The sequence below is a fragment of the Panthera tigris genome, chromosome D4 (genome assembly GCF_018350195.1).
Source record: "Panthera tigris isolate Pti1 chromosome D4, P.tigris_Pti1_mat1.1, whole genome shotgun sequence".
In the NCBI taxonomy this organism is placed as follows: Eukaryota; Metazoa; Chordata; class Mammalia; order Carnivora; family Felidae; genus Panthera; species Panthera tigris.
In genome coordinates, this window is record NC_056672.1 from 7,619,399 (window position 1) to 7,645,747 (window position 26,349).

The 26,349-nt window shown below is 47.6% G+C and overlaps 1 protein-coding gene across 6 annotated transcripts in view; it reads left to right on the plus strand.

Moving 5' to 3' along the window:
* GLIS3 (GLIS family zinc finger 3) overlaps window positions 1–26,137 on the plus strand; it is a 544,141-nt gene extending 518,004 nt beyond the window's left edge. For all 6 annotated transcript variants that reach the window (XM_042964562.1, XM_042964563.1, XM_042964561.1 and 3 more), the window contains 2 exons: window positions 20,895–21,077; window positions 21,897–26,137. In XM_042964562.1, the coding sequence (XP_042820496.1) occupies window positions 20,895–21,077; window positions 21,897–22,033 (320 nt within the window). In that variant the 3' untranslated portion in view covers window positions 22,034–26,137. The remainder of the gene's footprint in view (window positions 1–20,894; window positions 21,078–21,896) is intronic.
* The last annotated feature ends 212 nt before the right edge of the window (window positions 26,138–26,349 follow it).

Here is a 26,349-nt window from a genome sequence, read left to right on the forward strand (position 1 = left end):
GGGTGGTATCTCCAAGGCAACTTGTAAGTACATTTTAGTCTTTTATTTTAGATGTAAACAGAGGAACAACCCTTTCCAAGCATGTAAGCTTGTTCCTCAGTCTTTTCTTTCTCTTTGGGACCATTCTCTTGCCCGGGCAAGCTTCAGAATTTTGCCTGGATTAGTTGCCCGAGAGTTGATATTTGTACATTTTGTTACGGTGCTAATGGATAATTTCTTTTTAAATGCCCTATTCATTCCGGGCTGTTAGAATGCCATGGGAATTCCTAGAACAGGGTTTTCACAACCCTCCTGCTTCTGGACCCATCAAGGAGAGGCCACATTCAGTTCCGCAAATGGCACGAATGTCATTTAATCGATGCAGTGATACAGGCAATGCCACCACTACTAATATCAAAAAGTACCCGGTTAACTCAGAGGAGGGTGTCAGAGAAGCGTTCCTAGAGGGGACTCCAGAGTAGGCTTTTGAAGATGAGTAGCTCATTGGGTAGGCTGTGTGGGCAGAGGCCTTCCGGGCAGGGGAAAGTGAAGTGCACAGGCAGGAACGCAGACCACAGCACGGCATGTCAGAGAGTAGAGCCAAAGGCAGTTTGTTTGCGGCTGGGAGGCACAGGTTAAGCCTTGGAGTCGAGAGAGGGAGAGGAGGCTGGAAACCAGCAAGAGGAGCTCAGGGAGGGATTGGGGCCGTGCTAAGCGTAATACCACTGAGTGGAGAGGCCATCCCGCCATTTTAGGAAAGTAAGCCAGGGCATTGTGTGGGGACCGGAACTGGAGAGGTAGAAATGTTACATGCGAACTGCTGGGATTATATCAGACCATCCCCATAGAGCAGCCAAATAACAGTGACCTGAATACACAGTCTGGTTCACTCAGGTGCGGCTGGTAAAGTAGAGGAATGATGTCAGAATAGCGCGGAATTTTGTTTGTCCGCCCGCAGTCTTTTCTAGGCAAGACGAGCTGGAGTAGCAAAAGAAGAGGATGAAAAAGCCTTCAGCCCGGCTGCCGCAGAGGCGGGAGCCCCTTTAGCCCAATCTTAATACAACTGGAAATGAGCACGACCTTAAGGGCTCCTTCCCCAGAGAGGAGCGCACCTGGCCTCACGCGGCCCCTGGCTACTGGCCCAGCCGGTTCTAGCACCTGTCGTCTCAGTTCCTGCCAGCCCACGTTTCCAGTTGACACTGTTGTGCATTTTGGAACCACCAAGGAGCCTCCTGCCACCCGGAACTGGCTGCTCCAGTTCCCTCTTGATTATGTTGTTAGTGCTGTAGTTGGAAGCTTTCGTTGAGTGGCCTGTCCCAATCCCAAGTTTTCCCAAAGAGCCTGTTCTTTGTAACCCGCGGGGCACAGAGCACGAGACTTTTCTGAGTTTGCTTCTTGTGTTACAGCAGCACCCCCAGTGTATGGGTTTGCATGACGCCCGGTTGTAGACACTGCTTGGTGCGGGGTGGCCCACAGAGCCCACGATGTGCCCGCCCCTGCCAGCTTCCGGCTTTGGCATCTGTGGCTTCCATCCGCCTGGTGACAGCATCGGTGTGACGTTCTCTGTGTCTTGTCCCAGTGTCAGGCAGAGGGCAAGAGAGCAGTGAAGGACAAGCACCGCCACCCCCCGCCCCCCGCACTTCGTCACGTGGCTACCCTCACATGCAAGGATCTCTGGGAGGAAGGCTATTTCGGTGCATTGCCAGGCTTAACAAAATTGCGGTTCTGTTAATGATCTTTATCAGGAAGCCACGCTGCAGGGCCTGCCAAACATTCCCCGGGCCGGTTTTCCGATCTGTGAAATGGAACTGTCTCACAGATTCCTTCACACAGATCGCCTCTGAGAAATCCAGAGTAGAGGCTTTCTGGGGATTCTGCCTCCCAGTCGCTTAGGTCTCTGTGTTTTCCACCGCTTGCTCTTGTTTTCACCTCTGGAATTGCCAGTTGCCAACACACAGATTTCCATCACACGTGACCCAGTCATTAGATTTCATTGGGAAAACACCACAGAGCTGCCTCCCAGCCCTAGCAGGCTGATAGCAGGGCACTGGCGGGGAGCGGGAGCCTTCTCTGTCCGTCCTGGCTCCTGTGGTTCTCTCTCGTGATTTAGAACTGCCCTGCCTGCTGGCCCTGTAGGAGCTGGCCGGTCAGCTCCCAGACGCTGGTGGCATTCTCCCTCCCCAGTGTGGCTGTGGTAAGCCTGACAGCCCCATTGAAATTGACTACACCAGGAAACAAAAGGTTTCCAGCCACCAACAGGCCTCCCGGAACAAAACACGTTTGTAAATGGCTTGTCCTACCAAATAGCCCAACCATCTTCCAAGCTGAAGAACCCTCAGAGCATTGATATTTAAATGGAATGAGGAGGCAGTTACGCGTTTACCTTCTTCCTCTACACTCCCCTGTTTACTTACAGCGATTATGCAATGGCACTTTCCAGAAGAGTCCTATGGGTTACCACCGTGGCTGATCTCATTGCCGGGGGTTAATGTGAACTGTTTAAAGGTTAGTGTTTTTGAAGGCAGATGGTAGAGACAATAAACATACCCCATCCCACAGGAAATTTAGTCACATCTGCGTTCGTGCAGTTGTGAAATAATACATCACAAGCCTAGAAATCGTATTGCTTAGAATTTAAGCGTGTGTCACCGCTTCCCCTTGAAATCTCTGGAAAACCAATAAGATTGATTGTAAATCAGATCTTCACCGAGGAAGCTGAAGGAGCGTGAGCCGGTGATGTCTTTCCGATGGTACCATCAGCAGCCCCAATCAGGACTCATTTTTGGTATCAGCCATGAGGTTATTCATGTTCATATAGTCCTAGGGATGGAGTATTAGATCCGGAGAAATTCTTAATTACTCTTATACACTTAATTACTACAGAATTGCCCCAAGAGCAGTTTTCCATAACTAGTACTTGATGAATTCTGACAGTTGTGCTAATTCTATGAAACAAAAGTTAAATTTAGGTGCGTGTATGGGATGTAGTTGGCACAAAGCATGTTGGGCTTTGTGGGAGGGGCTCTTCAGCAGAAGAGCTGTTTGAATGGTTGGTTATGGAAATGAACTGTGAGTAGTCTGTATTTGTAGCTAAGTATCTACACACACACACACACACACACACACACACATTAAATCCACATACCCATAAGAACAGTTAAGATGACTGAGTCAACAGGGGTACCTGGGTGGCTCCGTCGGTTAAGAGTCCGACTTCGACTCAGGTCACGATCTTGAGGTTCATGGGCTCGAGCCCTGTGTGGGGCTCTGTGCTAACAGCTCAGAGCCTGGAGCCTGCTTCGAATTCTGTGCCTTCTTCTCTCTCTGCCCCTCCCCTGCTCACGCTCTGTCTCTCTCTCTCTCAAAAATAAACATTAAAAAAAAATGACTGAGTCAACTAGCCATCACCAAACTAAGTGTGCTCGGGACAGGAACTGTATTCTCATGCAATGTTTTGCCCACAGTAAATGCTTAATAAAAGCCTATGGAATAAATAAGAATGAGCAAAAGGATGGAGGGGGAGGAGAAGGAAAGGGACTTTTGCCTATGACTCCTTCAACCGTTTGGTAGAGCCAGCCCTTGGCAAAACCGTGATTAGGAGTCAGGTCTTCGGGGCCCTTCTTTGAGCACTTGCTCCTGTTTTCTGCCCCTCTCATTACATATCCGGGGCTCACCCAACTTCCTGGGACCTCTCCCTGGAGGAAAGGGGATGGTCCAGTGATTCCCCGACACATTAAGGTTAGCTTAGTATAGGAAGTGTTCCTTCCCATGAGTCTTTGTGCACCTGGGATTGAGTGTCCGGCAGTGAAGAGGGAGGCAGGGGCCGCCCTGTGAGCAGGGGAAGCCGGGGCAGCCGGTGGAAGAGGTGTTTCGAGGCTTTCCCATAGGTAAAAGTCCCTTGTTTCCCCAGGCTGCCAAAGTGTTGTTTTCAGTTCTCAAAAGTATTCATAGCCACTAGCTTACATACCCTGAAATCGGTCATATTATCTCAGAAGGGATTACCAGAAGAGGACATTGGGACTTGCCCAAATGATACAGGGAGACAAATAATGAACTGTAGGGGGGTAAAAAAAAAAAAAAAAAAAAAAAGGAGATGAAAAGAACTTTAGAGTCAGGCGGATCTGCAGGGGAACCCTAAGGACAAGTCATGTGATGCCCCGAATCTCCGTTTCCTGGCTCTTAATAGGGAGGTAGTGATACCTCTCTTTCAGAGTTGGTGTAAGAATGAGAGAAAAATGCCTCGCCCACAGTAGATGCCCAGTTGATTAGAACTGTTGTTGGTTGTTGTGCTTTTTCTGCTGTGTTCCAGATGCTGGGTGCTCTGGATACATCCACTTGTGTTGTTTAACCCTCAGAATAACATTAGTAAAAACACCAACACACCCTCCCCTCCCACGCGAGGCTGCGAGATAAAGCACCTTGCTCTGGGTCACATACCTAGGGAATATCAGAGCCGGTTTGAGGAACAGTCTCACCCCAGTCCCACACTCACTCTCCTTCGGGATGATGCCCGTGCATACAGTGCTATGGAAGTTTTTAGTGGCTTGGGAATTCTGTCTGTGTAAAGTTTTAAGTGTGGAAGGGTTAATGACGGTTCTCCCAGGGCTCAGCTTCTGCTGGCAGTTCAGGGACGATGATTCGTGAGGGTGGGTGTACGTTGGGGCCCTGGGTGGCTCAGTCGGTTGAGCAACTGACTCTTGATTTTGGCTCTGGTCATAAACTTGTAGTCGTGAGATCAAGCCCCGTGTCGGGCTCTGTGCTGACTGTAGAGCCTGCTTAAGATTCTCTCTCTCTCTCTCTCTCTCTCTCTCTCTCATTCTCTCTCTCTCTCTCTCTCTCTCTCATAAAGAAAAGAGGAAGGAAGGAAGAAAGGGATTGTTTAATCCCATTTTATAGTTGAGGGATCTGAATCACTGAAACATTATGTAACTTGCCCTAGATTTCTTACTCTCGAAATGGTAGAGCTGGAAACTACACCGAGGACCGTCTGATGACAGAGTCTGTGCTCTCGGTCAGTGGATATGCGTCTACTGTGGGTATAGGGAAGGGAGCACTGGCTCTCTGTCCTCACGGGGGCGGGGGTGGGGGGAGCGTTTGCCTCTCCAGCACATGCACCCCAGGTCACTTGGGAGACTGATTACTAACTCAACAAACCAGGGTTATTCGTCTCTTAGCACAGTCCTTAAAACACACTTTAAAAATTCTCACCGACTAGTTTAAATTAGAAAAGGAAAAATTTACCTGTTCCTTTTTTTTTTTTTTTTAAGTGCTTAGGGTACTTAAGCTTATGAAGAGTTTAAGTTGCCTCCAGCACTGATGAGAGATAATGACTATGAAGGCAATGACTTTTTAAATGTTTACAGAAATGAAATGTGTGTGTGTGTGTATGTGTACTTAAATATACTTACACATATCCATGTGAATACACGCATGCCCTGTTATAAAAATGGGCTCACATTCTGCATTTTATTTTATGACTTACTTTTTTTTTTAACTTAAAAATATACATGCTTCTGCTTTCTAGGTATATGTATGTAGAGCAACTCCTTTTTAAAAATTTTTTTTAACATTTATTTATTTTTGAGAGACAGAGCGTGAATGTGGGGGGGGGGGGCGGTGCAGAGAGAGGGAGACACAGAATCTGAAGCAGGCTCCAGGCTCCGAGCTGTCAACACAGAGCCTGACTCTGGGCTCGAACCCACGAACCGTGAGATCATGACCTGACCCGAAGTCGGACGCTTCACCGACTGAGCCACCCAGGCGCCCCAGAGCAACTCCTTTTTTAAAAAACTATACAGTACCTACAGGAACATGGTACTTTTTTTTAATCATTCCCCTACTGACAGCCTTTTTTTTTTTTTTTTTTTTTTGCTTTCATTAACAATGCTGTATTAAATCTCTTCATGCACATAAGAATGTTTACACAAACACTCTCACACGCGCGTATCTCTTTGCACGCTTTCTCCAGGAATTATTTCTGGAAGAGAAGTTGCCAGATTGGTGGATGTGCATGCTGTAAAGTTGGATAGGTAATGCCATAGATCCCTTACCAGAGGCTTTGCCGGTTTAGATGCCACCAGAGTGCACAGCCCCCGTTTCCCCACCCTAGACATCATCAAAGCATTTTAATTCTCGCCAGCTTGTGCAACAAAGTTGTTTTGCTTTTTCCTTTGGCTACTACTGTGATTCAGCAGCTTTTCATTTTTTTATTCAGCTCTAAAGGTGCTTTCATTCTAAGAGGGATGAAGTGGCCATAACTGCTACCTGGGTGTTTATATTATTTATTGAGCATTTTGCTTACTCTTTCACCCTGCTGGGCAGGCCATGTCACCGGCACTGACGGTTTGTTTTCTTAATTGGAACCCAAAAATGTATCGAAGAGAAGGAAAACATCCAGAAAATTTCCATTTCATTGACTATTGTGACGTTCCTGTCAGTTTCCTTAAAGGCATTTATAGAAAAGTGAGGAGCATTATTACAGATACAGGGCTTTTTCATTCTTTGGGGGAATTAATGACATTTTTTTTTCCAGAAGCGAATGTTCTGTCTTATATCTGCAACTCATGAAGTTTAGCCTCTCTTTGAATGGAGCTCTTAAACTCAAGTTAAATATTTTCTTATAACTCTATTTTACAGGCTGCTTAGTTGGACTCTTCAGGGATGAACATATTAATGGCAATCTGTGTCTTGTAATTCTTGTATTTTTAGTTGGAATTTTCCTTGTAAACATGATAAGCACTTGATGGTTTAAAGAAAAAATGTGAATAGCTGTGGGTGGAGTTTCCTTAAAATAAAGTCAGGGGAGCCAACATCAGGAACATATGGGTTACTGGTAATGAGGCCACTGTGTTAAGAAAACAAAATAACAACGAAACGCCAGAACGGCCTTGATCTGTGCTCCCTCAGATCATCTGGGCTCAGACCATGTTGCAAAACAACCCAGTTTCCTTAGGACTTCTAGGTGGTTTACTTACAATTGTGAGCACCCTTTCTGATTACAGAAAATTTCCCTTTCCAGATTTCCAAAATGTTCTGACTAACCTCTCTATCTCATTCTCTAGCAAGGTCTCGGAGAACTAGACCTTAGAAGATGTGGCCATTGAAGTAAAAACATTCAGACATTTTTCTGGATCATTTAAGTGTAACAGCCAGCCTTTCCCTCCTGCATTCCTCCACCAAACCCAGTCTCTTATCACACATCCCAAAGCACAACTTCTTTTGAGTTGTTAAATTTTCTTGTCACGATGGCCAAATGATTCAGGAGATCTGAATGAGCCAAGCATTTACCCAAGGTCTTTGGCATCTGTGGATCTGGGCTGCTGTGGTGTTTTTATTCATACCGGTGAGGTGAAGGACAGTGCCTGCATGTATATTGCAATTTATAAATTACTCTTAGGTACAAATGTGTTATCAGTAACTGTATGTTATATCAGTTATATCAGTAACTATAATGGAAGTGCTCAGTAAGATATTTGTTGGAGGAATCCCTGAATTCTCACTGTAACTTTGTGAGGAGAGTGGGAAATACACTTCTGCCCCTGTTTAGAGATGGAACTCAGAGTAGTGGATCAGGTTCCTTGACCTTGGGATGGTTTCCTAAAAGAGAGCAGGGCATTCTATGGATGGGTCCAGTTACCTAATTCTTCTGCCCAGTCTTTCACTTCCTCATGTTCAGTGGCTTCTCAGGCAGCTGCCACAAAAAGGTGGCCTGGAGAAGCACAGCTCTCAGGACACCTGCACCAGGCCAATCAAACCTTCATCATCTTTGTTTCTTCCTCCATTAAAAAAAAAAAAGGAAATCCATGTTAGAACAGAAAGTCACACTGATGGGCTATTGTGTAGACGATCAGAATCTTTGAGCTTCGTTATGCTCCCTCTCACCATTGGTATTTGCACAGGAGGCTCTAGTGTGGGTGTCATTGACTCATTCTCAGATACTCTGCTCCTGTTATGTGCTGGATCCTCTTTGGGGTGCTAAAGCTATCTAGGTAGAGGGAACAGACACAACTCCTGCCTGTCCTGAGCTTATATCCAAGGGGTGACGTTTGGCAAGCAAAACCTTTGAACTCAGAGAATATTCCTTATGGCCTATGTGTAGGCAAGCTCTTGGCACATTTTGAGATGCTTAATACTCAAAATTCAGGACTTCAGTGTGCAGTGGAATGCGATTGAGCAGGAAAGGAAGGACCCTGTGGATTATACATACCCATCAGAGCATGGACCCCCAGGTGGTGGTGGGAGGAACTCTTTCTAGCCAAAGGAGTGGAGTGGAGACAGCAGGTCATAAATTTGGTGGTCCAGATTAGTAGTCAGTGACCACAAGGTCTAACAAGATAAAGAGGCAAGTTTCCTGGCAGTCAGGTGGAAGGGGGGACACAGATCCTGGAATCCAGTGACGTTCCGAAGGTTTCATAAAGGTAGTGTCCCCTCTGCCATCTCAAACCCACTTATATATATTTCTTTACTGATTGACTTCAAGCCCAGATGTCATCTCAACAATTCAAGAGAATAGATTTGGGGGAGGCCTAGTAGTATAGAACAGGAACTTCACTGTGAGGCAGAGGTTCAGCAGGAGAAATACTCAAACCATTGGCACAAGATGGGGCCCACTCTTAGATGAGAGTGCTCAGAAATTGTGTAATCACGGACGTGGGTTCAAACAAGCAAGAAGTCACCTAGTCAGTGGACTGGATATATTGTGGAAATCTGGTTATAGCCGGACAATAGAAGTTTGTGTCACAAGATAAGTATGAAGCCCACAGTAAGACCAAGACTTCTGAGTCACTCAGATGAGGTCCCATGATTTCACCTTGACCAAGAACTTAAATATGCAAAAAGGGCCCCGGGGGTGGGGAGGGAGGCCATCTTGATCCATATCTGCTCAGAGTATAATCCAAAGTCACTTAAGGGCAGGCATCGTGACTTTATCCCCAAGAGTTCTCAGAGTCCAGCAGAAAGGGCAGGGGACCAGCCCAGGAAAGGAGATGCCCGTCAGAAATCCTCTCTTCCTCCATTGCAAATGAAATCCGAGCTGTTCTGTGTTTTCCTATTGGTGTATTTCATTTGGAAAACTTTCAGAAGGTTAAAAATCATCTAAAGGTGTTCTTAGTACGTTTTAGTCTTTAGTGTAAGAGATACCTTGTTAGACATGAAGATTTCCAGGTGGTTCACCCAGGCATGCTGGTTCACTAGGTCTGCCCGGAGCTGAGCTAGAGCTGATGCCATGGTACCCACTTTAAGAGTCACTGGCCTAGACCCCACCCGTAGGATCAGTGCTCCCTTGCTGTGCTTCCCCAGTCAGAGGTCATCCAGAGGAAGCAATTGGCCAGTGGCGGAGAAAGTCAATACTTGCCAGCTTTCTTCTTCCTCTACTTCCCGGGGAAGTCCTGTAAATGTAGCACAATCCAAAACCTGCCAAGAGCCAGGGTGGCTCGCACGGACCCCAGCGGGGGCTGCAGCACTTTACCTGTGTCTGGAATCCTCTTCTCTGCCAGACCTTTCTTACAACAGAGCTAGCTTGGAAGGACAAAGGCACAGGGGATTAAATCTTCATTCTTTGCCATTCTTTCCTTGTTCTGCTTTCGACCTGAGTACCCCCGAGTCAGTTGCTTGTGAGCGTTATGGGGCAGAGCTCTCCTCGACCAGGACAGATACACCTTTGTACTCAGAGAATGTAGGAGGGTAAGTGGCACCAGGCTGTTGGGTGGGACAAGAGGGGCTAGGATTCTCAGTGGGTTTTACCATTTGCCAAATACTGTCACGCTTACCGTTTCGTGTGATCCTTACAGCCCCTCAGTTGGGGGACGTACACCAGCAACAGGGTGCCCCCCACTCATACAGAAATTCCCAGCTCATTCTCCTCAACCCTAAGCAGTGGCCAAGGTGTTCACGTCACATGACCACCAGACGCAGTGTCCAGATCCTGAACCCTCCGTTCCGGGGCCTCACACGGATCCAGGCTTTTTGAGTCACAGGCAGGTGTTGGGTGTGAGCGGCAACTCATGGGCACCTGGGCCCTGCACCCCATCCGTTTGTTCCCGCTGCTTCTTCCCCTTCCTTCTGTGGGGATGATGATGCTGCCGCATGAGGACTGTTACCCCCCTTTTAGAAACAGGGACTCATAGGCTCAGAGGGGTTATGGTTTCCTCCAGGCCACAAAGCCAGGCTTTCAAATCCATTTTGGACTCTCTGGGTCTTCTGGTTTTGAGAGCCTTCATTTTATGTCATCTCCAAATGTTTCATTATCACCGTCAGAATTCACTGAACCATTTTACTGTCGCTGTAGCTACCCACACATGGCAATTACAGAGACACATTGCAATTAGTTTACTTTGGCAGCTTATCACTTTGAGAATTTGGAAGCCAGAGGCCACCACGCGTTAGGGTTTTGGGGGGGTTGAGGATATTTTAAATGAAAATGGATGGCGTCTCTGAACCGGAGCGTTTCCTCCCTCCCACCCTGCCGTGTCCCATTTCCCTGGTGCCCCGGTCAGCAACAGGCTCTGCCCACTCCCAGCCCCTTGTTTGGCCCTTTGTGGACATCTCCAGCAGACCCTCTCCCTCTTTCCCCACCCTGGCCCCGAACCCGACTCCGTGGGCAAGAACGTCAAACACCTTGAGTTGCTGTGCGGGGTGCGAGCACAGGAAAGCGCTCATAATGTTCCGAGCGCGTCTCACTGTGGCATGTCGGCCGGCCGCAGAGGATGCAGATGACAATGGCGCCCCTTCTTGGATCCAGTTGGACTTTTCTAAGTAGAAGCTCTCAGCTCTGCACCCCACCTGACCCAGGGCAAGGGGACCAGGCATTTGCTCTGGTGGTCAATATTTAAGCCACAGCCCCAGGGTTCCTACAACAGGAATGTGTCCGATGGGAATTTTAAGGGTTATTATTTCCATTATTTTCCTCTTTCCTGGTACAGTAGCTGCTTAAATGTCAGTCGTAAATAGCTCAAGTGCTTTGCAAGCTGGTTCAGTTCTCAGCCCGAAGAAAAATCTGTCTTCCTCACACAGTCTGTGAGCCGCTCCTAAAGCTTCCCCATTTATAGACTCTGTATTAAAATGAAGAGTCATTTTCTCCACCGCGTCCAGGGAGGAGACTTAGCAGAGTTCTAGCTACACGAAGACCTGAGTGGCGTTGATGGCCACGACCAGGAGCCCAAAAGTGACAACCAAATTATGGAGATTCTGCTTTGAAGAGCAGTGTCATTTTATACTTAAGGGTTAGGAGAGAAAAACTGCTGAAGAATTGTTTGTGCATTCTACAGAACCTAGAAATACTTCTGATCTTATTTCATGGTAATAATAATTGCTCCTGTTTACGAAGGGCCTTCTGCACGCCAGGGAAGGCGATAGATGCTTTTATACACACTCTCGTATATAATGCTTTCCACAACCCCATAAAGTAGGTATTATTTTAAAAGAAAATGAGGCCCAAGCAGGAAAATAAGGTATCCAAACTGGATAAATGAACACAGCTGGTTAACGGGCCATCCAGGATTCAAACCCAGATCCAAGTTGTCCGTGCAGTGGATAGAAATAAAATAGTGACTAAATCAGAAAATTGGCCAGAAGAAATTTCTAAACTGTTTCTGTTTTTACTTTTGAGGGTTTTTAGAGTTTTTTTGGTGGTTAGGTGATGTTTATTGATTTTTATTAATTTATCCAATGCTTTTCTCCCTATTGAAAGTGTATGTTATGAAGTGTTGGTCCAGTGTGAATAAGTTGCCTCTGATCTGGCAATAAGGTACGTCCACAAACGTGGCAAGATTCTGTTTAAACTCATTTGGCCCATGAGCTCAAGTCCTGGTAGTCTGGATGAACCGTGTCAACAAACAGACCAGGGTTTGAGTCTTCGTGTTGTACCTTGGTAGCTCTGAGGATCTTGGCAAATTATTTTAACTTCTCTGCTTCTTTGGCTCAACCTGGGGACCATGCTGTTAACGCCAAAGCTATTGACAGGATGAAGATTTTCTATACGAAGCCCATAGGACGGTGGTTGACTTGGAGCAAATAAATATCAGTCCGTCTCCTTCCTTCTGACAGAATTCCCTGACTGGTTGGTGTATCACTAACCAGAGGGTTCTGCAAAAAAATGCCAAAGCAAGGGAACTGTAAATGAGAAAGCTCTGAACTTAGTAGGAACTAATATGGTGGCCATGTTACTTCTGCTGTCCATTTGCTTTTAAGATAAAGGCTGGATCCTTGAATAATTCCAAATACCTGGATGTTGGGAAATATTAAACTGGTTGCATGAATTTGCCACTTTTCTCTCCTTTGCGTGGCATCGTATAAGCAAAGTCCTGATTATAAACGCAGGGAACGCAACAACTCCTCTGCGTCCGTCCGTTTGTCTCCGCAGTGGGAACATTTGTTCGAATCCCCTCCTTGCTTACCAGACAGGAGTATCAGCTGTCTACGTGACAAGGAATCCTACAAGTATTCTCCCAAGGTGCCCTGTGAGTCATAAGCGTGTGATTCCCTGGGCCCTTCTTTCAGTAAGGTTGCAGCGTACAAAATCAGACTAATAGGGCTCCTGTGTGGCTTAGTCGGTTGAGTGTCCGACTTGATTTCAGCTCAGGTCACGATCCTACAGTTCGTGGGTTTGAGCCCCACGTTGGGCTCCGTGCTGACAGTGTGGAGCCTGCTTGGGATTCTCTCTCCCTCTCCCTCCCTCTCTACCCCTTCCCTGCTTGTGCTCCCTCTCCCTCTCTCAAAATAAATAAACAAAAATGTCAAAAAATAAGCAAAATCAATAAAATAAAGTCAGGCTAACGAACCGAGATGTCAAAGATCACGTGCTTGTCGCCTTCCAGGAGCGTTAGCAGAGGCTTCCCCCTCTTCTTCTGGTTGGCTTGTGTTATGGGTCATAGAAGGTATTCAAAGGGGGCAGCTCCAGGGTCCTGAGAGAGTAGAAGGAAATGCACGAAGAGCCCTAAGAGAGTTGGAGAAAGAGAAATCAGTTAGGGGAGCCGAAGGGAGTAGGGTCACATGTCTTCTCTGTTGGTCCCTGTCCCTGCTGGTTTGGGCTGTCTCTTTCATGGCCTAGGTTTCATCCATGCCCCTGATCATGCAGCAATTCTAGAACCGAGACAGAAGAAAAAAAAAACCCTCCACATTTCCTAAAGTAACCCACAAAATTATAGTCTCTGCAGAAAAATAATTAGAGCCATAAAGCTCATAAATACATAGCTTTCCTTCCACTTGGCTACCAAACAAACTGTGCCACCAAAGGGCTGAGATGCCACCAGCCCTGCCTGTGCCTCCGATACCCCCCTACCCTCCTCCCAGGCACGAATCAGTCAGAGCCACTGGAGGAGAAAGAGTCCCTGGGGCTGGTCCCCAGCAGAGCCGCGGGATGGGCTCCTCATGGGACCTGCCATCACGAGCCAGGGCCAGACGGAGGGCACCGCTGTTCCAAACCCTTTTGAAAGTTGTGAGAGCATCCAAACTTCTGCCTCCTCTGCTGCCTTTTCTGCTTCTCACCCTGCACGCATACTAGAGAAAAGAGGATACATCCCTTAAAGAAAATGCCCTTTTTGTTGTCGTCATAGATAGTCTGAAACTATATTACGTGGTTTCTCATTTATATGTTTCTCTTTCTTTCCCCCTAAAACATAATCTCCAAGACGGCACGCAGGGTGTTTTAGCCAGCATCATGTATCCAGCGCTCAGGTGCTTAGTGAATAGTTGTTGAGTGAAATAAAAGCAGAAAACTGGAAATGCTTGTGTTGGTGGAAGAAAAGGAAAAAGTGGCTTCTGCGGAGTGCCGATAACTGTGTGACATGGGTCCTCTCTTCCAGTCCTCTCGATTTTTTGCTCTTACCTTATCAACTAGATACCGTGAACCCCTTTACAGAAATACCGCGACAGGGGCAGACACACACGGTAATCCGTGTTCCTTCTGGAAGGTCGAGACACAGCCGGCCCCAGAAGCCTGGCCGTGGCTGGCCACAGCAGGGCTTGGCCTGACCCCTGAAACGATGTCCTCAGGTCACACGGAGGTGATGGCCGTAGGCATTATTTCCAAGGGGCCTCACAAAGGATGTTTCTGAGACTGCTCAGGCCACACCTGGTTGGAGAAGTAGTTCTCAGAGACCTTGCTGTTGCCCGTGTGGGACTGCCCCTGTGGGCTGCCTGCCCCTCTAAGCTGTCATCATGGTCAGGGCACAGCTTGCCACAGGGAGGGGTCGGTCTTGATTCTGAACACCGTGCACCCAGCATTTTCCCTGGTGCCCAGGGTTTGGTGGTGCTTCCCACCCTCACCTTCGAGGAAAACAAGAGTTGGGCTTTGCAAAGCCATCTGCCACATAAACAAACCCACTGGGTACACAGCTCCCCACACAGAGGCTTGACGAGGTGTGGGCTGATGGTTTCCCTCCCCTTCCATGGGGGTGAACGGTTGGGTAGAGCCTCTGTGTCAAGCTTTACTCCACCATCATGCAGATGGGATGCTGGGGACCGGCCAGTGCCTGTTGCCGCTCCCAGTGGGCACGGCCAGCTATGTCCACAGTCTGCACGAAAGCAAGTGGGCGACATGTTTCCTCTTCCTTCTACTTCCGAAGGGGAATGTGGCTCGCACCTTCAGGAGAGCTGAAATGCCCTGGAGGTGTAGCTTCGAACAGTGCTCATCCGCCCTCTTGAGGGCTGCAAGTTGGCTGACCGTCGTTATATATTGGTCTCCTCCACAAAGATTGGAGTGGTAAATCTTCAAGGAAAAGATAAATGCAGTAAAGAGTCTAATATATTTCCTATCTTGAAGGCCATGAGTCTAAGAAGCCTTGTCTGGCTTTTATTTAAACCCTGGGTGGTGGGCCATGTGTTTTTCCTTCAGGAATTTAACCAGAAACATTGCTTTTTTCTTTTTTTATTCTTTTCTTTTATTTTAAAGTCTATTTATTTTGAGAGAGGTAGAGAGAGCAAGAACACGAGCAGAGGAGGGGCACAGACAGAGGGAGAGAGAGCATCCCAAGCAGGCTCCATCCTGTCAGCGCAGAGCCCGATGTGGGGCTCGAAGTCACAAACCTGTGAGATCATGACCCGCTCTGAAATCAAGAGTCGACCTTTAACCGACGGAGCCACCCAGGCGCCCCACCACTGGAAACCTTTCTGAAACAAAATGGGCTAACCCTGGGAAGGGCAGATTGCTGTTTAAATTTCAACTAATTAAAATTAAATAAAAGTAAAGGGCCGGTTCTTCTGTAGCACTAGCCCATCTCCAGCTCTCGGTTCGCTGGACAGCAAGATACAGGTAGAAAGAGATCGTTTCCGTCATCGAAGAAAGACGGCCCTAGAGAACACCCTTCTGTGATCATATGTAGCCATGCAATTCCTCTCGCCTCTGGCTCCCCCCACCCGCCCCACCCCTTCCACTTTGGGAAGGAAACCGACACCCAGCTTCATGGGGCTGATTTGTCCCTTAGCAGCAACAGTGACTGTGAACTCCTGATCAAACCTGTCATCACAGAGGCCTCAGTGACCCCCATGTGACAAACCGAAGAGGTAGTTTTTTTAAGAATGAAGTTTAGTGAGGGGCGCCTGGGTGGCTCAGTCTGTTGAGCGTCTGACTCTTGATTTCAGCTCAGGTCAGGATCTCACGGTTTGTGGGTTCGAGCCCTGTGTTGGGCTCAGCACTGACAGTGTGGAGCCTGTTTGGAATTCTGTCTTTCTTTTTCTCTGCTCCTCCCCCGCTCGTGCTCTCTAAATAAAGAAAGAAACATTAAAAACAAAAAGAAGTTTAGTGATGCGTGTAGCCCATAGAGAATATTAGGAGAGAAAAGAAAACAAAGCAATATATATAACATGCCAGCTTTGTGTATATATATATCTGGCCATATCTGAATGTGGAAATAAAGTTTTTCCTTTCTTTGTTTATACTGTTCTACATTTTCTAGTTGGTAAAATTAATTTCAAATAATTTTTGTTTGTTTCAAGTTTTTATTTAAATTCTAGTTAGTTAACATAGAGTAATACTGATTTCAGGAGAATTTAGAGATACAAATTATAATTAGAAAAAAAGGTATGTTTTTATTTTTTTAACGTTTACTTTTGAAAGAGAGAGAGTGAGTGGGGGAGAGGCAGAGAGAGTGGGGGGCAGAGGATCTGAAATGGGCTCTACACTCACAGCAGAGAGTCTGACGCGGGGCTCGAATTCACAAACCAGGAGATCATGACCGGAACTGAAGCCGAACGCTTAACTAACTGAGACAGCCAGGCGCCCCCAGGTGTGTTTTTAGAAGGGAAAACACTTCCCCAAAGTTGACAAGAGGAGGAATGATTCTCCTTGACCTTCAGGAGCTGCAACTTGGGTAGATCCAGTTTATCTGCAGATTCCTCCCTGCCCGCCACCTCCTCCATTTTTAGAAGCAAAGTAACTTGTAAAACGGGGGAGAGGCGATTTTATAACTAAAGGTGACAGCTAACATTTATTGCCAACCCGAATGTACGTGTCTGTTCCTACGCTGTTATAACTGTGTGTGCGCTCTCGCTCTGAGGGCATTATCAATCCTCAAGGGCCAGGTATTATCTTCTGTTTCTTTGGTCTCTCCGATAGCACCTTGGCCAGCGCCCGCTGATAGTCATTGACTGATTGACTGACAGATTGGCTGACCTTGCCATCACTCTTGTCTTAGGCCCACGAAATGTGTTAACATCTTGCCTCATTTTGCTTTTGGTCTGAGAGGTAGCATTCCATCCAAATTCACTACACGAAGTCCAACAGCTGGAATACAGGAGCCATTCATCAGAAAACGAGTTAGGCTTCCTTAGGGTTCGTGTGTGTGGCAAGACCCTAATGGAATTTTTTAAAATTTCGTTCATTTTGTGAAAACAGCCCTGGAAAGAGGATATGTTAAAGCTCTTTGATTTGACTGACCACAGCCATCCACACCAGTGGATTTGGCATCTCTAGTGACTGGCTTCTTGGAGGGACGGATTTAATAAAGAGGATTTTCTTCCCCCGGGTTGGCTGTGAGAGTGATCAGACATGCTTGTGGGGCCATTTTCTGGTTCCTGCTGTTCTTGTGTCAGCCAAGACAGCCACAGGCAGGAATTACAGTCCACTCTGCCTTCTCACTCCGATCCAGGCCGACGGGGGAGCCTGGGGGATGGAGCCCAGGATGTTGGGTTTACGAGTTAACCTCACCGGGTGTGTTTCACCACACGACGTACCTTTTACGCTCGCACATCACAATACTCAGAGGTAGGCTGAAGCCAGGTAACATTTCTGCTCTCTTAGAAGCATGAGAGAAGATAGGGAAGAGAGAGAACTGGTTTTCACGAAAGGTCAGTGAAGGTCTGCATCACTGTTCCTGACATACCTGAATGATTAATGTCCCTATCTGGGGAGTTGAGGGAGCTTAGTGAGAAATGTCTTCTCCTCTTGGAAGGGTAACAGTACACTGAGGAACGCTGTCAGGGAATTTATGGGTGACAAATGTGGGCAGAGCTAGCCTAGTGATATAAATAGCAGATAGTGTCTATTCTTCTCAGTGAGGAGACGTTACACTCTAATAAACCAACAGTGTGGTCCACAGCCCTGTTTTCATCCTAATATAGATGACTGGCCACCAGATACCCAAAGTCAAGATCAGTCCAAGGAACCTCCCAAACCATGAAGCTGCTCGTTCGAGTTTCCTTCAGATCACTCAGACATGTTGCTGTTTTGAGCTTGTGCCGGGGGTGAGCGAGGAAATCAGGACGTGTGTCAGTGCAAGACCTGGGAACCAACATGGGCAAGATGTGCACAGCTCAGGTCCCCACAGGGCCAAGAATGTTCCAGAGGGTTTTACCAGGGAAGTGGGTGTGTGCCACATGCCTGCTGCTGTTTCCGTTTGGTTATTGTTGAAGGACTTACTTGTTGCCTTTCCGAAAATTTTATTTCTTTTAAAAATCAGGTTGTGGTTTTTTTTTGAGAACTCGGTTGTTATAAAATTTCACTTTTGAATTTTACTTACTTAACAAACGCATCATATACCATGCAAACTAAAATATATAAATATCAATTACGTAATTATCAAATTATATTCTATAATATGTAAATATTAACTTCTCTAATGTTCATCATAACTCAGTGAGGTGTAGGTACTACTTCTGACCCCACTTTACAGATCAGAAAACAGACCGTGGGAGGCTAAGTAATTCACTAAGACTACACAGTTGGTAAGTGGTTACACAGGGACTTGAACCCAGGAAGTCTGGTTCCAGCATACTTGCCCTTCACCGCTATTAAAGTTCAGAAAAATATAAAGCCCACACTGTATATACCGCATGTTAGCTAACTGGACAATAAATTATACTTAAAAAAAAAAAAAGAAAAGAAAAATATAAAGCCCGAAAAAACCAGCCCAACGACAACTATAGAAATGTTGCTTTGATGTCTGTGCTCTGCATAGGCTCCCACGTGACTGCACCTAGTCTCCATATTCCGCTTCATATCTTGCTTTTGTTTTCTTCTGAACCTTATATGATGGTCTTTCCATGTTATTAAAAACCCCCTGTAAATATTGTTTTAATGCCTACTTAATGTTTCCATCGTATAAGCATATCACTCTTTGCTTAATCATCCCCTTATGACGGCCCGTTTGGCTCTTGGGTTTTCTGTTCTGACACCTGGCACTGCAATGACTGTCTCTGTACAGGATTTCCTCTGTTCTTTGTTTCTTTTTTTTTTTTTTTAAGTTTATTTGAGAGAGAGAGAGAGAGAGTGCGAGAGCAAATGGGAGTTGGGGGGGGCAGGGAGAGAGAAAATCCTAAGCAGGCTCCACACCGTCAGGATACAGTGGACGTGGGGCTCGAACCCACCAACTGTGAGATCGTGACCTGAACACAGTCAAGTGACAGACACTTAAGGACTCAGCCACCCAGGCACCCCCTTCTGTACTTTGGAAAAGAGTTTTAGAATACGTACTCAGAAGTAAAATCCTCAAGTCCAGGCGTATGTATGTGAACACTTCTAGGGATCTACACCCAGGTTGTCCAGTGGTTTTCCAAGAGGCTTGTACATTCCCGGTGTCCACAGCGCTGGACAGAAGTGATTGTCATTCTCACACCAGCACCGAGAATGATTTCTAGAAATCCTCGCTAATGTGATAGGTAGAATATTGTCTTGATTTTATTTCTTTGTTGACTAGAGGATTGAGTTTGTCCATATTGGTTGATCAATTACAGGAATCTTTGAGTAGTCTGGTTGGGTCCTTTGCCCATGTGTCTGTCAAGATTAGACAGAAGCCTTTGGGGGTGAAACAGAGAAAGGCCAGTGGTTTCCCATTCTTTCTTCTCTTGCCTGAACGTGATATTTCCCGGGTATTTTCCCAGTCTCTACTGTTATGTATGCATTTAACCTTCCCCCAAAACCTTGTGTGCATTTTTCTCTGGATCCTATACATATGCTACTGTCTGCTTGTAAAGGGTTATTATTTCCTTTTCTACTGTGAGTGTGCTCCATGCCTAAATCTGCATTGGTCCCTCTGTCTTGGATCATAAGCTCCTGGAGGGCCAGCCTGTGTCTTTTTGAGCAGTTAGGCACACTTTTTTTTGGTGACGTCCCCAGCAACCACAGAACGGGCCTCCTGGCTGAAGGTGATGGGAGCATTTACACAGGCACCTTGAGAGTACGAAACAGAAGTGAGAAGGGTTAAGAGTGTAGTAGACTGGATGTGGCCATGTGCCCTGGTTGTGCTTAAAGAGAGCTGGAAAGAACCCAGTAACACCTCCCCTACCTATTGATCAGTGAGAAGGGGGAGTTCTGGTGGAGAAAGGCACACAGGACTGGGGACCCAAAGCCCAATGAATTAGTCCCGAGTTCTCCATCATTTCATATGAGCCCTGGGTCACTTTCTCTACGAGTCTCTCGTGTTTTTTTCCTACCCGAAACACAGTAGTGATGTTAAGAATAGTCGATGTTTCTAAAATGCTATATATGGTCTTCCTATCCCTTAATCTTCCCTATATCCAGTGAAACCGACACAATTCGCAGTTGAGGGAACAGACACAAAGAACTACAACCTTCCCTTCAATAAAGCATCAAATGAAGATTTCATTATTAGATTTTTAAAAGCTTCTTATGCTCTGGGAAAACAATCCATTGACTTAAGTGTATCACGAGGCAAGAAGGAAGGCAGAAAAGGTAAGATATCTTGGAAGGTGTAGAGGATCATGGGAAAGGACCACAGACGCCCCAAGGAAAACTCCATTACACGAGAAAAGAAAAATTGAAAGACATCAGTGAAACAAGATCAGTAGAATGTCGATGATTATGTTCAAATATTAAGAAACCTTTCGTCCTATTTCTTCATTACATCGTGTCTTCACTTCCAGTTTTCCCATTAACTGCAAAGATCAACAGCAGTAATATATTCTAGCACATTCCATCTTATGGGTACCCCATACCTATTCAACATAGTGAAAAAGTTATAAAGGAGTTTGAACGTATCCGTTAGAAGGACAGATGGATGGACAGATCGATCTTGCTTTTTTTCTTTGTAAGTGGGCCTTGTTAAGAGCATGCTTCAGGCTTTACTAAATGTGAAAAGCAGAACAGAATGTAAGGTAAAGGAGGTGATGACGATGTACCCAAATGTGGTGGGAGGGTCTGGGTAGGCACGTTCTCTGAAGGTCAGGTTCGCGGTCTCCAGGACTCTGTAGAGCGTCTGGGGAAGGTAAGGAGCCCTTCATTCAGCTTCCAGTCCTGGAGCAGGAGGTAAAAATGTCAGAAGCCAACAAGCTTTGTTGGCCCCTGAAGGTAGAAGAGCTTCTGCGGAAATAGTGCATTTCGGAGGCTCGCTTACAAGATTTTACAGGTGGGCTTAAGAGTTAAAGGCATTTTGTCGCATGAAGCCAGGCTGAGCAAGGGTCTGGCTGTGCCGGGGTGGTGCTGAACTGGCCTTCTGCGGTAGATCACTGCCATGTTTGTATTTCAGGATTTTATGGGCAGCTCCAGACCTTCTGCCCCCCACAGTACCCGGACCCCCAGAGAGCCGTGCTGCCCAGCAGCTCGTGCAGTGTGGTGCCTTCCTTCGAGGACTGCCTGGCCCCCACGCCCATGGGGCAGGCTGGCTTTGACGTGTTCCACAGGGCCTTCTCGGCCCACTCGGGCATTGCAGGTATGTTGATGACTGTCACTTAGAAACCCTGGCAGACTAGCAGGTGAGACCGGGACTAGACTTGACCCCGCACGTGACCGCAGCAAATCCCGTTGAATCCGCCCCTGTCCTATCTCACACCTTCACGCTCCTCTCCGGCCCCACCTCCACCACCCTGCTTCAGGGGCCACAGTGTCCCTCCCGGGCTGTGACAACAGCTGTAGCCTTCCAGCGTGTTCCCTGCGTCAACTCTACCTTTACCATTCTTCCCTCTGCACCACCGTGAGCATTGCCTTCCAAAAATGAAGGACAGAATAAGCCCCTTTCCTCCTTGAATACCTTAGCCTCCAGTTGCCTAAAGAATAAAGTCTTCTCCTTGGCGAGGCAGTCAAAGCCCCCACGAGATAGACCTGGTCAGACGCTCCAGGCCTCACCTCACACCTGTCTCCCCACGTGCGCTGCTCGTGCACGTGGCCCCACAGCCCCTCGCTCTCCATCTCTGTGCTCTGTTTCCTCCTTCTAGAATGTTCTTTCTTTCCCTCTCCATCTGTGAGAATCCCATCTTTCTTTATGGCTCAACTGCAGTCATCTCCTTTCTCAGGCCACCCTCACCCTTCCCTTGAACACTTGACTTTTATTTGCACTCAGCCCGTATTTTCTGCCAAGACTTACCTTGACCGTAGGCCTGCAAGTCCGTCAGCCTCCTTCCCCACTGAGGGCCCCGGGGACAGAGAGCCGTTGAAGGTCCTAACCCTGGGCCCCCACTCAGCACTGGCCGTAGGGCACACACGGTGGGTATAGACAGGCGGGACCGTTGACTTCTTTCTCCTTCTCTTCCAGTGTATGATTTGCCGTCGGGGTCCCCCGGCCTCTTCGGGGACTCTGTGCGTGGCGGGCCTGAAGACGCCACGTTCTTGCAGATCAGCGCTGTGGACCGCTGTCCTAGCCAGCTCTCCTCTGTCTATACCGAAGGCTAAAAGCTCCCCTGGCCTCCACTACCACTGGCATCCGGAACCTTTTCGTCGCTCGCCACCTTGTACTCTCACACCCTCACTGACTGCACGAAGAGGATGCCAGCCGCTTCCGTGGAACCTGCAAAGTCCCAGGCGTGTCTTTGGAAGGCGGGACTGGTCAGGGCCGGCCTTCCCAGGGCTGCGTGTGGTTGCTGCTGTTTCTGGATTTGCTGGTGGCCCACAGGACTGTCTCTTCAAAGGGAATTTAGAGTCACTCTACCGGACACCTGTTCCTTCCAGCTGTGCACTCTCAAAGGACACCAGTGAAATGACGCACACGTCAAAGTGTAGTTCGGGGACCACCCTCGCACAGAACTCCAAGTAGGGAAGGAAAACCCAAGTTGCCAGAAGCACAGAGAACTGCCTCGCCCCGTACGCATCCTCCCCACTGGCTCCGGCAGGACCTGATGAGGGAAATCTGCATCCAAAGCACCGCTTGGGCTCAGCCCGCGGAGGAGCCCCCCCCCCCCGCATCCTGGCACTGCACCGGCCTGGCACCCCGGCGAGCCGGTGCCTCTCTGCTCTTCCCGTCCCCGTGCTAACCAGTCGCTTTTCAGTATTTCTCCAGAAGCAAAATGAGATTCTATCAAGCACAGTCCCTTAAAAGGCACTACAACCTGTTTTATATTCCAGCAGCTTATCTTAGTTCTTTTATGCTAAAGACTTGTTATTTACATCTACTTTTAAAGGAAGAAAAATATTTAGAGGTCTGTTCTTTGGATGGAAATAGTTATCTTAATCACCCCAGCTGCATCCATTTTTGCCACAGCCCGTGGCCCCTCCTGGTCCCACCTCGCAGCGCCTGGGAGCCCCCCACCAGAGTCGTAGTTTTGCATTGAGTGAAAGGCACCGCGGGAAGTGGGTGGGCCCGACCCCTTCCCGACCCCTTCCCGACCCCTTCCCAGTGCCGTAGCAGAAACCCTGATGGGCTGACTGCGTGAGGCGACTCCACCTCGAAGACCTTGTTCAGTGGAAAAGATCACTTGACTCGTTGACCCTTCGCCTCCGCTCGGGGAATGCCGCGCCCAGGTCCTGCTAGAAGATGTGGAACCGGGACACGCCGAGTTGAGATCCTGGGCTCTCTCAAAAAACCACACGAGAGGTGCCTGATGTCGTTATTTTGCACAGCCTCTGCTCGCCTCCGTTAGGATGTCCACTCACCCGTCTGTCCCTCCCCCGTACTCTCCTCTCCCTCCTTGCTCTTGTCACCTTCTTCTCTGTTCCCGCTCGCCCACCGCCACTGCCTGAGCACCCTTGGCAAGGTCTTCCCAGGGAGCAGGTAGAGGGAAGGCTGGGGCAGCAGATGTTCGCTTTTTTCCTGTAACTCTAGTCTGACGGCCTGGAATTTCCACAGAGCTCTTGGTCATTTGATAGCCAACCCGAATAGGAAGCCACTTTCTGTGATGCGTTTACAAAGCTATTCAAAAAGATCTTAAGCCGTGCGCGTAAGGCCATAAAAACTAGCCACACCGCAGAGACACCTGGTAAACTCTGGCGTTCCAGAACTATCGCGTTTCAACGTTTCTTTTCTCTGTCCTTAAGAATGGGTTCTGAACACAAATGAAACAATGTGGTTTGTCCAACTGGGATCGTTGCGGTCTTCGAGAAGGGTTAACCAGCTGGGTGTCCCGGGACAGTTTGTATCCAGACAGACAGGTCCTTCCAGTCGGGCTCCGCAGTCGCTTACGTGCTGCTTGACGCGGACCGGATCCCAACACGTCACAGAGAGAGGGGACTAAAGAGCCGCGCGTGGGGTCCGCCGACCGCTGAGCTCCCATCTGAGAAAGGCCAGGCCCGCGAGAGGGCCGAGTTACCCACTTGACAAAGATCCGCGCTGCTTTCCGGAAGGCTTCCTTTCCAGATGAGCCCTCGGGCCCCCCCCCCCCCCTGCAGACTTTGTGGGTTAGGTCACTTGGCCTAAACGAGGACACGTGCGTGCTAACTGCCATCCCTTGCGTGTCCTTTGTCACACTCTGCAAAGGAAGGTAGAGATCCGGTGTCTTTAGGGAGGCAGCGCGGCCATTCTCGAACGCTGAGGCCTGCGTGGGGAGCTCAGAACTTTCTTCCTGTGTGAGATGAGGGAGGGAGAAGCTGACAAAAAGCAGGGTTAATGCAGTGATGCCTCCGTGCCTCGCGGCTTTTACATGATTTACGGGGAGGGAGGGAAGGAAGGCGAAACCAGAGGCTGAACCTCACAAACCCCTGGGTGTCATCGTCTTCTTTGGCTGGGGGACATGCCCCTGTGCCTGCCTCTGGTGTTAGCCCGGCCTCACGGTGGCCCTGTCGCTGCTTGTGGGGGGAGGGGTCAGCAGCAGCACCTCAGGGCCTCCTCCCTCGGCAGGGACGGAAGCCAGTCCCCTCCCCCATCCCCCCACCAAGGGACCTTGGTGTTAGCCGAGGGAGCGCACGGGAAGCAGAGTCGAGTGCGACCCGTGAGGTCAGCTGCCCCCTCACATACCCATCAAGCGTATCCCAGGGGCTGCGGGTTGGAGTCGGGGCCTCAGGGCACGACACATTCGGGTTCCTTATAGACGGCACAGGCTGTCCTTAGACTCCAGAGTCTCCCCTGACCTTAAAATCTGCCCCTTGCTTGCTTCCAGTGTCGTGCCAGATTCATATCTGCATTCATCATCATGTCTGTAGCAGTGAAAGTAGAAACTTCGAGAAACTCACTCCCTTCCATTTCCTGGCCTTTTTAGTCTCAATATTGTAACCATTTTCATCAACATCTGAGCAGAGATTGTCATTCCCCTGTTTTGAAAAAAGCTGGTGAAATACACACAGCCCAAAGCCAATTATCCTATTACATTAAAAAAAAAAAATCAGTCTGCTTAGAGACATTTCATTTGCTGCATTGTCTTAATTCCCTAAAGGGACCATTTCAAAATGTCAGTTGTAATTTAGCCTCTGATCGGCCGTTAAATATTATTTAAGTATTTGCCGGTCCTGTGGGGTGTCTCCCTTTAACGATGTCTCCCCCAAATTGCACAGGTGACTCGAAGTGGACAGAAGGCCTTCAGGGGACCCCCTGATAGAACAGGGGTGGTGTGGTTCTGTCGTGTTTCACTTACCAGCTGTCGAGCACATTAGCATACTAGAGCAGAGGTAAACGTTCACCTCCCCTGTCTGTCCCAGAACCTGGACTTTCCAGTTGTCTTGAAGTATTGGGAACAGTGACTGTAAATGTCCAATTCAATCATTTGCTATTTTATTTGTCTGTTTTGACCATGTCATTTTATAGCAGCATTTTTAATGGCACTTTTTGTTGGTGGTGTGGAATTTCTGCGGTTACTTTTTTTTTTTTTTTTTTGCAATGGATAAAGCAAAAAAAAAAAAGAAGAAGAAGAAGAAGAAGAAAAGATTTATTTTGTACAGACAGCAGAACATCCTGTGTAATGTTGCTGACATAAAGCACTTTGGGGGGGGGAGTGGAAATCTGTTTTCCATAAATCACACAGACTCTTGTACATAGTTATATACACTCACGTAGAGAAATGAACTGCATATATCATACTGGATATGGGGCCGATTTTACGTTAGGGGCACACATCTGGTGCTTATTGTCATAAATCTTTTAAAGAATTAGGTACACTTTTTTTCTATTAATATGTATAGTTTTGTGATTTGTCACAGTTATGTTTCGTATAATCATAAGTTATTTTGTCTTGTTTCATGAAGTCCTTTTTTTTTTTATGTCAAAAGTAAAATGAAGGGATTGTGCACTTGGTACAGAATAAAACTGGAAACAGAGAGGACGCCCACCTGCCTGAAATCTGCCTTCGGCATATGCGCTTTCAAAACACAATGGCAACAACCATTTTGTTTGTTTGTTTGTTTTATTGTTTTGTTTTGCCGTAAGCCTCCTTCCTTTATGGGGATGGTAATTATAATTAAAAGCAGATGGGGGTGGGGGAGGGCCGGTCCAAGGCCGGCTTTAAAATGCCGCATTGCTTTGGCCCAGAGCTGCAGCCTGGATTTAATTATAGATATGAGGACGAAATGGCAGTAAAAATGAATGTGTCCCTGAATCCTTTACATGTTGGGAGTGTCCATAAATAAAACATGAAGTTTTATTTCATCAGATTTAATTAAAGCTTTTATACATGTTTTATTGGTTATTCTATTAATCCACTTCCCGAACTGGATAAATGCGCTGGGGCTTGGGGCTTACTGGTGCCCGTTCACTGTGAAGCTACGTCATATGCCTCGGAAATGCCGCTAAGTGCTTGGTCCCTCAGGTGAGGGGGTTACGGCGCGCTGGCCGCTGGGGATCAGGCCTT